This window comes from Centroberyx gerrardi, chromosome 19, assembly GCF_048128805.1.
Source record: "Centroberyx gerrardi isolate f3 chromosome 19, fCenGer3.hap1.cur.20231027, whole genome shotgun sequence".
Classification (NCBI taxonomy): domain Eukaryota; kingdom Metazoa; phylum Chordata; class Actinopteri; order Beryciformes; family Berycidae; genus Centroberyx; species Centroberyx gerrardi.
In genome coordinates, this window is record NC_136015.1 from 5,513,881 (window position 1) to 5,531,609 (window position 17,729).

The window sequence follows — 17,729 nt, forward strand, 5'->3', positions numbered from 1 at the left end:
CAGTGACATTACTTTTGAAATGAGTAACCGTGACTAGATAGACATGTGATTGTCAGTGTTGTCAGAATGGAGTCTGACAAGGGGAAAAGGACAAATTGTGTATGAAGGGGCAGGGGCATCAGGGTGGTATTTGGCCGGGTGGCGGATGGGCCAGATGGCTGAGATTTGTAACAACGCAGAGACCAAGTGAACAGGCACGACTTCTGAGGAAAGGGGGGAGAAGTTAGCAGGGAGAAACGGACGACTGACACGAAATGACAAAATGACGCGGCAAAGGAAGAGGCGGGTTATGGTGCAGGATGATTTGGGAGTTCTCAAGAGCACACTATTGGGCTTATTCCTTTATTAAGCGTACATCAGCTATGAATAACCTAGACATTTTAATGATTGGTTTTCATTTCATATCCCCTTACACTTTTGCTCTTAATGCTGCGCTAAGCAATATTTTTATCACCCTAAATCACAAAGTGTGGCTGCGGTAGAGAAGAGTGTCCCATTCCTTCTAATTCAGACCCTGTAGATTTTTCCTATTGGCCCAAATGAAATTCACTGACAGAAAAACTTCTCAACAACGTTCAGTCTTTTTCCTCTTTCATCCCCTTTGGTACCCTTTGGTATAAAGTGAATGTGCTTTATGCAGTTTACTGTTTTCAGTTTACAGTTAGACCATCAAGGTCTGCCATATTAGATTTTCTGACATTTCTAATTCTTTGAAAAACTTTTCGTTTTATATTGTAGGCTTCTTCCATTTCTGACCTGTTGACACCAATATGGGCACACAGCTTCAGAAGACAGAGATACACAGACTGATGTGTGTGTGTAACTGTGCTACATATACATTGAGCCAATATTAAATCAGCCCATAGGGGGCGCCACAAATGCCAAACAGTCATATCTCATAACCTGGTTGATCAAATGTTTTGAAAATTGGTGTATGTGTTCGAGGGCCAAGTTTCAGTCTGTACATGGAATATGGTTGTGATTGGTCAATGTGGCCGTGGCTTATCAGATAGTGTTTTGCAACTCAACTTCCCATGAGATAGTATATGCTACAGATCTAAGGTTTTGCACAAGAATTGCTAATGATACAAATTGGTGTCCCAGTATATGACAGTATGACAGACAAATATGACAGTAATTGGACACATGCTAGCGCTGTAACTGCTGTAAAAGTAAAAAATTTCAAAAGGCCAGAATTTCACAACTGTTGGTCTTTGCACACACATCCAGCTATTGTTGTTCTACAAATTTGCCTCTCGGGCAATCAAGGTCCACCAGATTTTCGGCATTTTGAGTTTTTTGAAAAGGTTTTTTATAGTAGGCTTCTTCAATTTTTTATCTATTGACACAAAATTGATGCACAGTTTCAGAACATCAAGATACAAAACTGATTTTTGGTGTCAACAGGTGGTTGTACCCTATAGAAGGTGACAGGCTATACACAGCATTGCGTTTGGGGTTTAGTTACTCTTTCAACTTGGTACATATGTACAATAGTATATTATAAACATATACTGTATGTCAACCCAATTTTAGTCCCAGCAAATATAATTGGACCCATAGTGGCGGTCAAAAGTAATTCAGGTCAATGTCACTCAGGCATTACTTTCTTGTTAATTTGTGTTTTCAGTTGATTGGTTTAGGTGTATAAACATGTATGTCAGTTTGTATGCATGTAGATATGGAATTTAGGTGATCATGTGTGTAGATTTGGACTTACATATGTGTATGTCTGTATTTACTGATTCAACAATTCAGGCACTTTCAGCTAGTTTTATTTTCTTATCTTTTTGCTGGAGGTTGATCATTCTTGACTGTGCTGGCCTGCTCTCGTGTATAAAGAAGACACATCTCTCACAAGATATTTGGATGATCAAAGGTGGTTCTTTTTGGAAGAAGGGTGTGTTTTCCTCCATCTTGATTCATTTGGGTTTGGTGGTGGGGAGTGAAAAAGAAAGACTGGGAAATCAAAGGGTCACAGCCAAACAACCAGTCACATGAGGACGTTTGGTCTGCTTGGAAGCTTGCTAAAAGTCACCTCTGATTGTGATCGATTGGATTCAGTAAATATTCCATAGCTGGTCCATTTGACACACCTGTTGGTAGAAACAACAGTGTACTGCATACCAAGCCTCATGTCAAACACATGTCCTTTCAGTCTGAATGGATACAGTGACACCAGCCTGTGAGTCCACTAGTACAAATATATGCTTAGGGATGGCTTACTGTTTATTAAACATGTTGGAAATGAAATGATGCATAAGACTGTAAGTAAACATCATGGTTTACTTTGGTCACATGAAGCCTTTTATTCAAGTGCTATTCATGACTATTACGGTCCGTGCATTAGTCCCTGCCACAGAAGCCTCTGTCAGACTAGTGGGCTTCCATTAACGGTGTGACAGATCGCCACCTTGATCCAGCCAGATTGACTTCCTCCTACTTTCCTCCCTCTCTTTTCTGCTCCCCAGCTAGCCAAGCACTGAAGTGTAATTGCCTGCTTGGGGGGGGGGGGGGGGGGGGGACTTCTATCTTTTAATGCATTCTGTCTCGCTTTAATTGAAAATGTCAGTTTTTCTTTAGAAAGCCTTGTGTTGAACGCTGTAAAAGTTTTCAATGTTTATCATTGTTAGAACATGTTTGTTTACACTGCTATCCTCTGTGCAGATTCCAGTCTTTTTATTCTCTTCTTTTTTCCAAATCCAGTAAAGATTGTCCTGTCCTAGTCCTGTTTTCATGAGGATTTGTTTTGACGGCCAATTTGGATTTGGATTGAACCTGCCGATTACCAATATTTTGTGCCAATATCTGTTATTTTTAAATGTGACCTCATGCCAAAAATTTTCAAACCAAATTAGAAGTATATATTGTTTCCCCTGTAATTTTATTCTTGGCAGGGTGGAAAAGCCCCTGAAACAACATTCAGACCACAAGACACTAAAACTGCTCTCAAACCCAGGATAACAATAATAGTAATAATGATAATAAAACATGTTCTTGCTTACTTGTGTGGAATCTAATCAAAATGTTGCATTCAAACCAGTTCAGATTAAAGGCTTCCCATACACAATCGGTGTAGTATTGATCAATTATACAATACATATGTAATCAAACAACCTGCATCATATCCATCATATCAGAAGTGGGTGACACTGACTGGCAGATATGTTTAAGAAAAGGTAAACAACGGCCCAATATAGCCTACCGGTCTGACCCCAGACTGTACTGTATATTTGTTACCTAAAGAACATATTAACATTTGAGTCATATTATGTTGTGCAGTACCAGCATGTACTGTATGCCAAAATAAAGAATGATTATGTAATTGACTGAACTAGTTACTGTATAGTAGGGTTTTGGGGTTGTGTTTAGAAAGAGGTGACATAGCATCACTGCTGCCTCAAACAGCAAGGCACATAGCTGTCCACCTCCCAGTGCATTTCACAGTTACAGTCACATTACCTGACTGATACTTGCTACCTACAGCTGCCTGGTGGGAATTTGGCAATAAGGCAATAGCTCTTCACATTTTACGTCAATATTTGTATTACCCTCTAGCTGCTATTATAACTTGGGCATGACACCCCATAACCCCCTTCTGCACAGATCCCTCATAGTTGGGCAGGTTGTTCGCCTACTCCTTAAAAGGTCTCCTATTCTAATTGCCACATCAGAGGCAGACCCTAACTGTGAGGGGGTGCAGAGCGTGACATTATAAACGCCGTGGGCAGAAATGTCAGGACCATCATTAAATGGACCTGCTTGGGCCTGTGCCAGATAAGGGTTTTTTGGTTTTGGGGTGGTTTGGGACGGAAAGGAAGGGTGGAGTGATTATACCATGCGATGCGAAGTTCTGCGCTCCACCGGGCCCCTTCCCTCAACAAACCTCCTCTCCTCTGTCAGTGGTGTCAGCTATTTTGGTCCGCTTGCAGCCAGGTTGTTGCCGAGCAGTTTTAGATGCTGTAACCCTCATCAGCTGTCAAATCAACAGGGACTTGTTGAAGACACCCTCACTCCTCATCATTCGAGGATTATTGCTAAATCATTACACTGCGGAACAGTTTGATGGAGAAACTTTTCACTCGTCAGCCTCCCCATCCTCCCATGAATCATCAATTGCTAACAAGCACAGCAGAAACGTGATAATGTCAAGCTGTCGCCGGTCCACATACAGCAGGAAAGTGCCTCTCGGAGGCAAAAATGCAGATGGACACAGAATCAGAGAAGTTTGAACTCACAGATTGATGGGCTATGTATGAGGGACCTACAGTGACCTCATTTGCTCATATTCTAGGGAGCATACTGTGTCACGTCTGTCTCTTTTAGAGGCTAACGCAATGCAAGGACTCCAGTAACGAGCAGAAACACAGAAATAAATTCCACTCTACTGCTATTTCCCCCACATTATCTGAGGAGACAGCAGACAACTTATTCCTGCTCAAAACTTGATTTGTATTTCGCTTCCTAGCCGCGGCCCGGCCATCACCGCCGTTCTGAAAGCTATCTCCAGGATGATGTCTGTCGGACTCCTCGGCGTCTCTCCTCCTAGTTGGCAACCCCGGGGTGCTTCATTGATTGGCTGAGTGACTGACAGCCAGCCATACGTACGAGAGGTACTCCCAGCACCGCTCCAAATGGACATGCTGCATCTGAATGCCCCGGAGTCATCTCTCTCAGTTTCGTTTGGCTCCGGAGAAGCCGGGGCCACCAGGCAACTAAATGGCTTTCCTGGCTGACAGATTTACTTCCTTGGCACCAGGGAGATGCAACACAAGCAGGGGTCAAGGCTCATTTTAAGGACAATTAGGCACACAGACTTCCATTTCTGCATCATCAAAGTACAGTGTGACCCCCCCTCTCCACTGGCCACTCAACCACCTGTCCCACTTAGGAGGAAAAACCTCTTTTGAAAGCCAGGATCCGTGGATAGATAGGAGAGAGAGAGAATGTGAGAAGCGAGTGGAGTGTGTTATTCACTAGAATTAGATTTTGCTACTTAGATGATTTTTTTTTATTGAGGTTGGAAAAATAAGTGTTTTGAAGCACACAGAGAAATGGGTGTTGTGAATGGTATCTGTCTTCAATGGGTGCTTTACGCCATTTCCAATTTGGCTTTCTGCAGAAAGATAATGACATTTCACATCAATGTCTTTTACCATGGCTTTTGACGAGATTGTGAAAATCGTGCGGCGAAATTATATTTGTCGTTTGCAGTTATTCAGTGTTTCCCACAGGTTGACAATATACTTGTGGCGGTGGCTGTTGGCGGGGGGTGGGGGGTTGGAAGTGACAGCAGTGTGTCCAGGCAAATCCGGTGGTGAACTGGGGCAATATGTGAGTCTTTGCACTAGGGACGGGATGATATGCTTATCTCACGATACGCTTCGATGCGCGTTATGGGGTTCTCAATTCAATAGAACCACGATACAATGTAATAAATAAAAGTTCGATGACAACAAAGTCTGACTGTGCAGAATTCTGTTTATTTCTGAGCCACAAATCTTTCTAGCGATGGCACTGGCTTGCTAGAATGTAAACAACAATTTAAAAATGTCATTACAAAGTGACAATAATATAATTTGGATGGAGAGCTTGTGAAATTGTGATGGTCAAGCGTCTCATTTGTGATTTCTACAGCAGAATAACATGGAGCTAATATCGCGATTCATTTTTCTGTCCCATGATACGTATCGTCACATTTTTGTATTGCGATACATTGAATTTCGATATGTGGTCCCATCCCTACTTTGCACTGCACTCATGTTAACTTTCCATCTGAGTGGTGGACAGTTTTACACATCTGCATTTAAAAAGGCCAGGTAAAGCCTGTGTATGGGAAACACTGGTTATTACCATCATCTAAGCACAATAAATCTACAGTAGATCTACTGTCACCTACTGTCAGCCCATCGTCTAGCACTTTGTTCGTTTCCCACTATGCTGCTGAAAAATGATCAGAAAGACAGGAACAGAGAGAGCACAGGCGTAAAAGAGAGTTAACTGGTAGTAATGTTTGCCATACATAGTAATTTTATGCTGTTTCGAAGCATTTATTGGTCTTTGCATTCACAAGCCTGTCAGTCACTAGCTGACATAAACCTTGCTGCAGGCAAGGTTTTTATGTAAAAACACACATCTAGCTGAGACTTGGAAGCATAGTGGGCTTTCTAACCATGTATACTGAATCTCCCATGAGTAAGAGTGGGTTTCCAGCTCCTTCCCAGTGTGGACTTCCCACTCAGTACACACCATCACCACAAGCACCTACACCAGCACTGGCCCCACTGGCATTGTGTTTCACATTTTGGGAGGCTTGACTTTAGATGAGGGCTTTCTCATCAACTTCAGTCACCCTCCCCACGTGCCCACACACAAACGCACACGCACTCGCTGCCGCTGGTTTGGCAGACATGCGTGTTCAACCCTGACCAGGAATGGGCCAAGTGCGTCACGTCAGTGGGCCGTCAGAGCCTCAGACAACAGGTTTTACAATGCATGAGGGGGAACGGGTGATATCCAGGGCAGCTGTTTCATTAGTCCCAACACATGGAAGCAGTGATTTGGAGGGACGGTGCCAAGCAGAAGTACTGGTTTAGTGCTTAGAACAGTGTCACTAAATGAGTTTTTAGGTTTACCACGGTATTCCAGTCTCTCAAGCGGACAAAGCTTAAGAAAGCATTTCTGGAAATATGTGTTTTTGTGTATTTTTACATGAAGTATTAGCAGACATTCTTAACTCTGTTCCATCTCATTGATTGGCTCAACAACGCTTAGGCTTACCTAATAAGTCATTACCTTAGTGCAAACAATAGGCGATCACTTTCTAAACCACGTAAGCTTGTGCGATTTTGAGAGTCCTTTCCCCCCCTGCCTACCTGTCACTGTGATGGACTGTATCTTGCCATTCCTGTCAGGAGGCATGTGGCCATGCCATAATCTCCTTGGCAAGGTGTGTCAGGATCTTTATCTCCGTGCCAGGACATCCACAAAGCCATCAGCCTTCCCCTTCTCCCTTTTGTTCACTCGTCATGTGCTCGAGTGAGAATATGTGTCTGTTCAGAAGTCACTGCTATTGTCTGACAAATGCTGTGTTTGTGCGGACGGATGTGACGGATAGTCTTCTGGGGCTTTGTTGTGACAGCGGAAGAGCGAGGAGCGATGGCATTAAAGGTAAAATCCACCCTAATTCTGACTCCGTCAACCATATGTCATGCCAGTGATTTTGGATAGTTCAGCTCAGATTGAATAAGTCTTTTCTAAAGCTAGAACAAAGGACAGTGAAGACACCAGCCTACGACAGTTTTTGGAGCTATTTCATGGAAAATGAATAGAGCAGCTTTGTGGATTGTATGACAAAGGATATATTTTTGGTAAAGGACTTGTAGCATTAATGTGAAACAAAGCACTTGTAGTTGTAAAAGCTCAAGTGCACATTCAACAAGATCTCATCAATAGTCTGTTGATGACATGACAGATCAGATAACATTTTCTAGATTTGAAGAGACTGCCGTTTTAAGGTGCATTTTCCTTTTAAGATCATGCACTTGCCTGCTATCACAGTTACTGGTAGAAAAACCTTGCATGAGCGGCAAAGTAGACAATCAGCAACATTTACTTGTGTATATATCTTTAAAAACATCTTCTTACTTTCACTTCTACCATTGCTCTAATCTCTTTGCGACAAGGATCTTTGTGTTTTAAAGTGAAGCGGATAAAGACGCGCTTTGTACCTCAAGGCTAAAAATGGAAGTTGAAATGGCTGCATTATTTTCACACAGCGCTGCATTGTTATCTCAGGGCTCTGAACCCGAGCGAGGAAGGACATTGGCCATTATCATTCTGACAGTGTTATGAGAGGCCTTTCTTATTCTCTCTGCGTGTGCGAGTGTGTGTGTGTGTGTGTGTGTGTGTGTGAGAAGCCAGTGCTTTCTGCGAGCCCGCTGCTGTATGTGCAGAGTTGTCAGGTATCCTCAGGCTGCGTGTTGCCGCTGCCCTATTCCTAGCACGCTCGCCTCATTACAGCGGGGCCTATTTTTAGCCCAGTGTGATTGAAATAGAGTCCTGCGGGAGCCGAGGGCAGCGAGAGGACCGAACAGAGGGAGGGACTCTGGGGGTCGGGCCCCGGTCTGGAAGGGAAGCGGGGAGCGCGATCGCTGTTTTGCCGGTGTCTCCGAGACGATCCCTATCCCCCCAAGAGGATCTTGTTTAGGCCATTAGGACAACACAGCCGGCCGCTACACCCCACAGCTGAATTTAACATGAGAACTCCAGCGAGAGAGAGGGTTGTTCAGAAGAAAATGTGTTTACATCTTTTTAGAAATATTGTTTTTAAGGAGCCCTCGCTTTTCAAGACATTGAATATGTAGGTTATTGTGCTGCTGAAGCTTTAGAATTAAAGGAACTAATTGGAACATTATCAGTGCGTCAGTTATTAAAATATTTTATTTCAATACTATTTTTAGCCGTACTTGTGGAGTTCTACCTCCTCCTTTATATGTCTCACAGTTTCTGCTTGTGTATAAATATAGATATAGGCTTATTTATGGTTGCATGGCACAATATTTGCAAATGTTTTAGACCACGACAGCAAAGACAAAGGAATTGTACATAGTAGTCTAGCTAGGACACAGCATGATGGGTTTTGACATGTCCTATAGTGCATGAGGATGGATACGCACAGTAAGTGTCTTATTTCTATAAGATATGTGAGTTAAATTTCACCATATTTAACTAACAGCAGGAAAAACAAAACAAAAAACAAAGAGAACAGCGCTGTAGAGAAAACAGACACTTGAGTGGAAAGCTCCTGCACCCGCAGTCCCTCTGTGCACAAGGAATCCGAGCCATCCAGTCAATCAATTCAAATCAGATTCATATCAACCTGGCGTACCTTTCATTTGGTCGCCAGCACAATGTGTATCCATCTCCTGCTGGCATGTTAGAGCTCCTGCTCTTCCTCCATCTCCAGAGCAGAATGGCTCTACTGCCACTCTTTCGGGGAAAGTAAATAGGGATAGAGAGAAAATGGTATTCAGAAAGCATCTCAGGGTTTTTTATTTGCACCCTCTTTATTTCTATAGCCTTTTCTCACAAGCATGTCTCAAGCATGTCTCAAGGGGCTTTATGTACCATATACATATGTCACATACATACTACCTCACTACTATATATCATACTACATCATATACATACTACGTCATGTACCATACTACATCAAACATAATGCTCACATTCACGCCTATGGGTAATTTAGAGTCTCCAGTTCGCATGACCTGCATGTCTTTGGACGGTGGAAGGAAAACGGAGCACCTGGAGGAAACCCACGCGAACACGGGGAGAACATGCAAACTCCACACAGAAAGGACAAGGGAGATTAAATCTTGTTGCCGTGAGGCGACACTGCTAACCACTGACCCACCATGGCACCATATGGATATTATACACAGTGTGTTTATCAGATCACTTTAGCTGTGTTGTTTTATTGCATCATGCACCACTCATTACTTAGCCTCAATATGAATGCTTTATGATAAGACGAAATGAAACTTTAATGAACTCTGTAGGGAAATTTGGACTGTAGAATGTGTAAAATGTGTAGAAATTTATGAAAGAAAGTATTGACAGAATTTAACTACAGCATTGTGAGGGTGTCCAAATCAATAGAAAATACTGAGGCAAAGAAAAAAATGAATGATAGATATGTACGGTATGAAAATATACCAAAGATGTGAAATATACGCAGTTTGAGGTAAGTGAAACTTCAAATTAAGGTGCCTGGTCTACAGTAATGATAATCCTCTCCTCCTTCCTCCGCTCTCCTCCTCAGTGGGCTATGGCACTGTCATTAGGTTGTAATAGGCCAGACATCTAGCCAGCAGGCTCTGAATCATTCCACTTTGGCTCGCCTCCCCCAAAAAGGGGGATAGAGAGTGAAAATAATCAATGAATTGGCAAAAAAAAATTCTGGAAAGGTGCAGCAAGTGCCTCCATCAGCAATATGCGGGGAGATGATATACGCTGTATAGGAAGAAAAGTGGGACCTCGGACGCTCCCTGCGCCCCGCTCCAGCCCATCGCCTGAGTCAGCTACTGCTCCCTCCCCATTAACTGTCACTTTTAATTTCCCCTCGCTATCCTTCGCCCACTTGGCTGCTTGTCCCGCGCCCCCTACTCTGCCAAGTGCCTCTGACTCGGAGTGGCACTGTATGTCCACCTTCCCCCCTCGCCGTGGAACGCGGCCAGCGCAGCCCACCCTACCCCGCCGCCCTCTCCTCTCATATTGTTATGGAGAAGCCGTGTCAATACGGGATCGTCTGTCTTTGAGCCGCCGACCATGTTGTCCCCTCCCTCAGCCTTTCTCACTGTTACACTTCCATTTCATTATACAGCACAATAGCTGTGCCGCGGTGCGTTCATTATTTTACCATAATGACTTTCTGATGCATAGATCTCGAAACAGCCCAGTTTTGCTGATGGGACTGCAGAAGATGACGCGCCGGCTGTCACCTCTAACCCCAATCACACTCACTCACTCTTCCATAAAGACTCCATTGAAACACTGATGGCGGATCGCACAACACTTACATTTATTGTTGTGCATTTGAAGACCCTTGGCTGAATTGACAGTAAATATACTGTATTGTGAAATCAGTTTGATCTTAATTTGCATCCCTCCCTTGTCCTTTCGCAGACTTTGGAAGCAGTGCTGAACTTCAAATACTCCGGCGGAGCGGGCAAAGTGGAGGGCTACTACAGGGATCTGTCTCTGGGGGTCCATGTTGACGTGGAGCCCTCTGTGTTCTTCACCAGGGTCAGCACCCTCCCTGCAACCAGGTAAAAAAACCACTGAATGAATCTGCATTTGCTACAGTTTGATGAGACCAGTTTATGTAATGCCAAGTCAAGTCATGCCATAAATATCGGAATTACGAGAAGAGCGCACATGAACGAGTTAACGAAGTGGCAAATACGATTCGTAAAGTCTGAATTTAATGTTATAGGCTCTATCTTTATTAAAGGATGATTCAACCTATTTTCAACCTTCACCATTAATTGGTGATAAACCTCAATTCTGCAGCTTCATCTTAGCTCATGTACAGTTACAGTAGCAACAGAGCATGGCGTTTTATTGTGTTTTTCCTCTTGATTTGGTGAAACGATCTCACCATATCGAGCGTCTCCTAACCAGTGGAGCAGGCCTCGCGCTGTGACATTATTATTGCTATCAAAACCAAAAGACTTGGAGATGGTATTTCCATTGACAGGACCGAGGCACCCAGTGGCAGACGTGAATGGATATTGAATGGATACTCACATTCTCTCTCTCTCTCTCTCTCTCTCTTTCTCTCTCACATACACATAGACACACACAGACACACACACATACACACACTCCCTGTCCCTCGCTTCACTCCACTTGTCAGCTCCCCAACTCTCGTGGAAAAACCCCAAGCGAGGGAGACAGATCGTAGCCCAGTAATGGCCACTTGAGGTGAATCATTAGCTGTAATAATATCTGCAGTTTTAGCCATCCATCTTGGCTCGGCGCTGATAGATCTGCCGCTCCGGCTGCTGTATCGTCACCATCATCCTGTCACCGCGGTCCTCCTCTTCGCTTTAACCTCACCTCAACTCACCGCATCCACAGTACGATCTCCCTCGTCGCACCGAGGCAAGCGCTGTCTCTCAACCAAATCTCCAAACAAACGAGAGAGTTATTGAAATTCAAGGCCTTGAGAATCTTAAACAGGTCTTGAAATGTAATTGAATTGGATTATCTAAAGTCAAGGTCTCAGAAGTCCTTGAATACTGTTAAATACAACCCTAAGTCTTCAGTTTCAGAGGTCTTAAAAATGCTGGTGGTTTCCTGGGGTGCTGTTTCTCTACTGAGAAATCAGCCCAGTCATGCAGACCCGTTCTAGGATTGGATAAAAGTGTTTTATTTTTATGTTTAGTTTTTTCTTCCCCTTCCTTTCTGTGGCAAAATTGGTTTTATATGTTATTCTAACTGGCATTAATAAGGTTTGGAAAGTCTTACATTTACCTTGATGAAACTTGCAGACACTCTGCTTAAAAATTCTTTTTTTTTTTTTTTTTAAGTCTCTTTTTTATTGAAGGTTTTACATTATTTGGACAGAAACAGGCGAGCAGAAGAAAAACACACTTCATATAGACACTAAATGCACCCACACCTGCCTGCCCCCCTACACATGGACTGACAAACAAGCATAATAACATACTAAAAAGTAATACAGAAGAAATTAACAAGACATACATCGGTGTGGACCAGTATACGCCCCTGTTAGCACTATATATCCTAGAGTTGCACGCACCTTGATGCATACTAGAACACATGTAGGCCCACACGTAAAAATAACCGAAATTATTCGATGGGGTTGGCCGTGTGGTTAGACTAGCAGAGCACTTGTTTTAGAAATATGATATATAATAAATTCTTGCCTATTTACATAGAACCTTTAAAATGATACATCACATGAAACATTCTCAATGAGCAGGTCAAGGCTATAGCCAGTCATGTCATAGAGGATAGGAAAGGAGCCCAGATTTTGTCATATCTACTCATAAAGTCTATGTTGCTGTATATGACTGTTTCCAGTTTAGATATTTTGGCAAGTGCATTAGACCAGTCTTGAATAGTAGAAGCGGAAGTGTCCTTCCATTTGCAGTACAGTAACTTTTTAGCGACTGTGAAGGCTATAGCCAACCGCTTGCTATTAGGTTGATTTACAAGTCTGGAGAAGATACCAAGTAAGCAAATTGCGGGATCTGGATCTATTTGTGTTCTTGTTACTTCACTAACTCTTTGATAAACCTCAACCCAGAAGCTCTTAATTGTAACACAATCCCAAACCATGTGTAGGTAGGTCCCTTCCTTAGCTGAGTATTTCCAACAGGTGCCTGTTGGTCTGAAGCCAACCCTGTGTAGCTTGCTAGGGGTCCAATGGTACCGGTGCACTTAAAAATTCTTTTGACGATCGGCATGAAATTCTACAGTGTCAAGTGCAGAGAACTTGGTAATGAACCAATCTAGATCACTCTAGATCTACTTAAAGGTGCTGTTTAGCATTTTTACACATCAATATATAATTGTGACATTAATTGTGATACCTCGGTATAATTACTGTAAACAAATGAGACCATGGTCGAGACGATTGGTCGCCTCTATCTCACGCTAGTGGTACTAGTGTACTAGTACTAGTGTTTCTCAAAAGTAAGACCCCATTTCCCATAAGCCCCGTTGATTCTTCAAAGGGGATGATGTGGCGTTGCTGTTTTCTCTTGGCTTTACTGAAGGTTATAAGAACAGCACCCTCTTCCCGCTTTGTGCCATAAAGCAATGCAGCTAATTTCCAGCCAAACCCAACCCAGTGACACACAGTGTAAAATGCAGTGTAGAGGCTAACAATCTTCTCAACGATGGCCTCATATTTTTTTTATGACGATACTAATTTCTCAAAATTAATGTGGTAATAATTTGATGATATTAAAATGAACGTAGCACTCCCGCGAAACATCGTGTCTCTACAGGGCACAGATGCACTCGGGGCATTTTACCTCAGCACTCAAACTGAACATCTAAGATTGGCACGTCACAGTCTTTCGCCATTCAGACTGTCATGTTGTAATGCAGTGTACATAAAAAATCATACACTGTACAGTTAAAAAAAAAAAAAACTTTTTACGCACACACTCAGTTTCCTCCTCCCTATACACCATCTCCTGGGATAAAAGTTGAACTTCTTTCATCTGTTACACAATTTACTTGTTGAGGTAAGTGCTTTTGAGGTAAGCTCTCACAGGACTTGAATAAGAGTTAAAAGAGAACTTGGAAGCGGTTGTGTTGAATTACTCTAATATCGAGAGTAGGTTTCTCTCTCGGTTTCTCTCTCTCTCTCTCTCTCTCTTACACACACACACACACACTTTTGAAAGTCTTTTCTTTGGACCGGTGTATGATTTCGCTGAGCTGTCTTGCTTACTCTGAGCTCCTCACACATACATCCCCGCTGTGTTTAATAGAGGTTATTCAGTACAAACCAGCCGCTCACAGCGACGGAGAGGAAATATAGATGTCTCGCTGTGATGCTGACTCCGTCTCTCTAGCTCTCTCTACCTCTTTATCTGTCTCTACCTCTGTCTTTGCCTTTGTCTCGTTCTGTTGCTCTACATCGCTCTCTCGCCATCCCTCTCCCTTTCTCTCGCACTTATCTCTCTCCCTTTTCCTATCTATCTCACTCTACAAGGCAAGGCAAACTTTATTTATATAGCACATTTCATACAAAAGGTAAATTCAATGTACTTCACCTAAAACATAGAAAACACATAATTTGTCTTGTAAAATGGGTAAGTAAGGTTAATAATCACAACAATCAACTCATAAAATGACATTAAAAAGAAAGAAAGATAAAATAGGTCTGGCAGCCACATTCTGCAGAGCCTCCTGGTCCAGCAGTACCGCTACAGTACCGCTCTCTCCCTTTCTCCCTTTATCTGTTTTTCTTTACCTCTCTCCCTCCTTGTCTCTATCTGCCCCTCTCTTCCTGTCTCTTCTATTTGTCACCGCTGTAAGATCATTCTATCATGAAGTTGCCAAATAGAATTCAAGTTTACTTTGAGTTTTTGTAGATTTTTCCAATAAATGAGGTAATTTTCTTTGATTTTATTGATAATTTGGTTAGGCCAGATTAAGTTGGGGTTTCAGGACCAGCTGGCAGAGGAGGCTCTAGTCTTCGCTCAACTCTTGGCACTGTAGGGCTTTTGAGTGGTGTAAGTGGGGGTCACTGGATTTTAAATGCTTGTAAAATTTGATGGCTCGCTTCTGAATTTGTAGTTTAAGTGAGTATTGGCCCAGTTCAGCCCTGCATGCATTTTTGGCTGTGTTGGTACTGGGCATTGGTTAGTCAATGGACCCCACACTTCACTGCCATATAAGGCTATTGGTTTAATTACACAATTTTAAGTTTTGAGCTAGGTCCTAATTGGGATGTGAATTTTTTTCTTTTTCTTTTAATGACATAAAAAGGCCTTCTTGCCTTCTCTCTAAATTCATTCACACCCATTAGTCCATGGGCCAAAGCCCAAAATTTCACTTGTCGATACCACTCAAGGTGGCAAATTCTAATCAAAAATTTTTAAAAGGTATATGTCCGTAGATGATATTTTGGTATGATAACCATTGCTGAATGGTAGCTTTGTCACAGTAATCAGCTCATGACGTTAACCACCCCCTACAATAAATTGGATTGTAGGCGCTGATGCATATCCTAATTTAGGCTCATTTTCAGGACCTTTAGTCATGTTTTATGAGAATATGTTTGATATCATTTGAAAGGGTAGCTTCTTAGCTTTCATTCAAGTCCAGTTGTGAGTCTGTCTGACAAATAAAGAGGTCATATGGGCTCTTCAAAGTGTCAGTGACATTCATTTTTTCACAATTTTCACCTAAACTATAGAGCCCCGTTAAAGGGCGAAGCCTGTGTGAAATAGAACAGGGTTGTTTAGTGTACATCTTGTCCAGAGCAGTGGTTCTCCGAGTGGGGTCCGGGGACCACCAGGGGTCCTTGAGGGGGTCCCAGGGGGTTCCCAGCAAACTGATGAATTGTTGTGAATTAAACTTCACCATTATTTAATTTACAAGAAGTTAACACAATTAGAGAAGAAGAATGACTGTTTTGATCATAGTTTCACTGTTATCTCTCTACCTGCATTACAGATAGTCATGGAATTCTGGACAAAAAAATCATATCTAGCAATTAAAATATTTTCAGCTTTGGGTCCGAGAGACAAAATCTCATCAAATGGGGGTCCGTGGCTCTAATGTGGACTAAATTAGGGGTCCTTGATATAAAAAAGATTGAGAATTACTAGTCCAGAGCACATTAAGACAAATTCCTAGCAACCTCTGGTTGAAATGGCAGTAAATTATTGAATTGTGAAATTCTTTGGGGAATTGTCTGAAGAGTAGTATGTGTCATTAAGTAGAAGGCCTATGTGCTATGGCCAGTTCACAATACAATGACAACTCACCATATTACTCACAATCAAGAACATAAGTGAGAGATTTCCCTCGAGAAGTCATTCTTCTACTTTAAGGCCCAAAATCACCCCTCACGATGGGATAGTATGGGTAGATTATACCTTTTCTGAATCCTTACAGTCCTGTGAGTATTCCAGTTTTTGATGTTTGTCTGTGATGTTCCTAGATGTCACAGTGCTCAAATAAAGACTATAGTTTAGGTGAAAATTGTGAAAAAATGAATGTCACTGACACTTTGAAGAGCCCATATGACCTCTTTATTTGTCAGACAGACTCACAACTGGGCTTGAATGAAAGCTAAGAAGCTACCCTTTCAAATGATATCAAACATATTCTCATAAAACATGACTAAAGGTCCTGAAAATGAGCCTAAATTAGGATATGCATCAGCGCCTACAATCCAATTTATTGTAGGGGGTGGTTAACGTCATGAGCTGATTACTGTGACAAAGCTACCATTCAGCAATGGTTATCATACCAAAATATCATCTACGGACATATACCTTTTAAACATTTTTAACTAGATTTTGCCACCTTGAGTGGTACCGAAATCTGGTCTGGCCCATGGACTACATATTGAAATGTAGAATGTAGAATTGGTAATCAAACCTCAATATGTGTAACTTTTGGTGTGCTTAATTTCTGTATCTCCAACTGTGAATTTATGTTGCTGAGAATTGGATCTTTTTTGAAAGGTTAAGATCTTTGTCTTTTTCAAATTAGTGCCCATGTCTTGCTAAACTTGTAAAGGATGCCCAAGCTCTGTTGTAGACCCTCTGTAGAGGGAGAAAGGTCATCAGCATAAATCAGGCATTTGACCTGTGTGTCCGGCAGACTGACACCAGGGGCGTGTGGAGTTTTGCAGTTCAGCCAGTTCATATAGATGTTGAAGAGGGTTAGGTTCATACTGCAGTCCTGCTTCATTCTCTTGCACTACTTAGAGTATTTGGATATGTAGTTTACAATTTTAATTGCGCATTGGTTATTTGTTCGGCATCGATTTGAGCCCTATTCTTATTCTTTTTCTGCCCTAAAACGATCTGTACCTCAGAGAATATCCTAAATAGTCCTAAAGCGATCAAATTTGGGAAATAGGTTTCAAATCTTCTCCACTACTCAGGCAGCAAAAAATACACTCATTGGCCAGATGGTGGCGCTGTAACAAACAACTTTGTGTTTTGTCTAATAACTCCTGAACCGGTAGAGTCAACATTTTTCCCCTTAAAATTTCTTGGCTCAAATTGAATCCATTACACACACAGGTTTTCCATTTCGCCATGATAGTTTTTCCGCCATTTTGATTTTTAAGCAAAACCTATTTTTCACTATTTCTCCCGCAAAGGTGATCCAATCTCTATGAAATTTTGCACACAGCATATATGGACTACCTACTCATATTTGCACTGCTGAGGACGGCTTGCGGTTTGGGGCTGAACTGCCAGTTTTTGTGGAGTCCGTGCACTCTGACACTTTAAGGGGCCGCATCATGAAGGGAGGCATCACTATTTTAGGCCACCTGAGGCAGCCAGGAGGAGTGGGCTGGAAGACCCCTCAGGAACCGGTTCAACAGACTGGGCTAACATCAGTTAAGACTCTCGGAGAGACTGAAAGCTGAGATCCTGGGGTCACTACCTGAGCCGGGACTGGAGGTGTCCAACCAAAATCGGGGGAGA

General features: G+C 42.4%; 1 protein-coding gene across 2 annotated transcripts in view; it reads left to right on the forward strand.

The window, feature by feature from the left end:
* trappc9 (trafficking protein particle complex subunit 9) overlaps positions 1 to 17,729 on the forward strand; it is a 184,612-nt gene that overhangs the window by 80,727 nt on the left and 86,156 nt on the right. For both annotated transcript variants that reach the window (XM_078290323.1, XM_078290324.1), the window contains one exon: positions 10,690 to 10,832. In XM_078290323.1, coding sequence (XP_078146449.1) covers positions 10,690 to 10,832 — 143 coding nt within the window. The remainder of the gene's footprint in view (positions 1 to 10,689; positions 10,833 to 17,729) is intronic.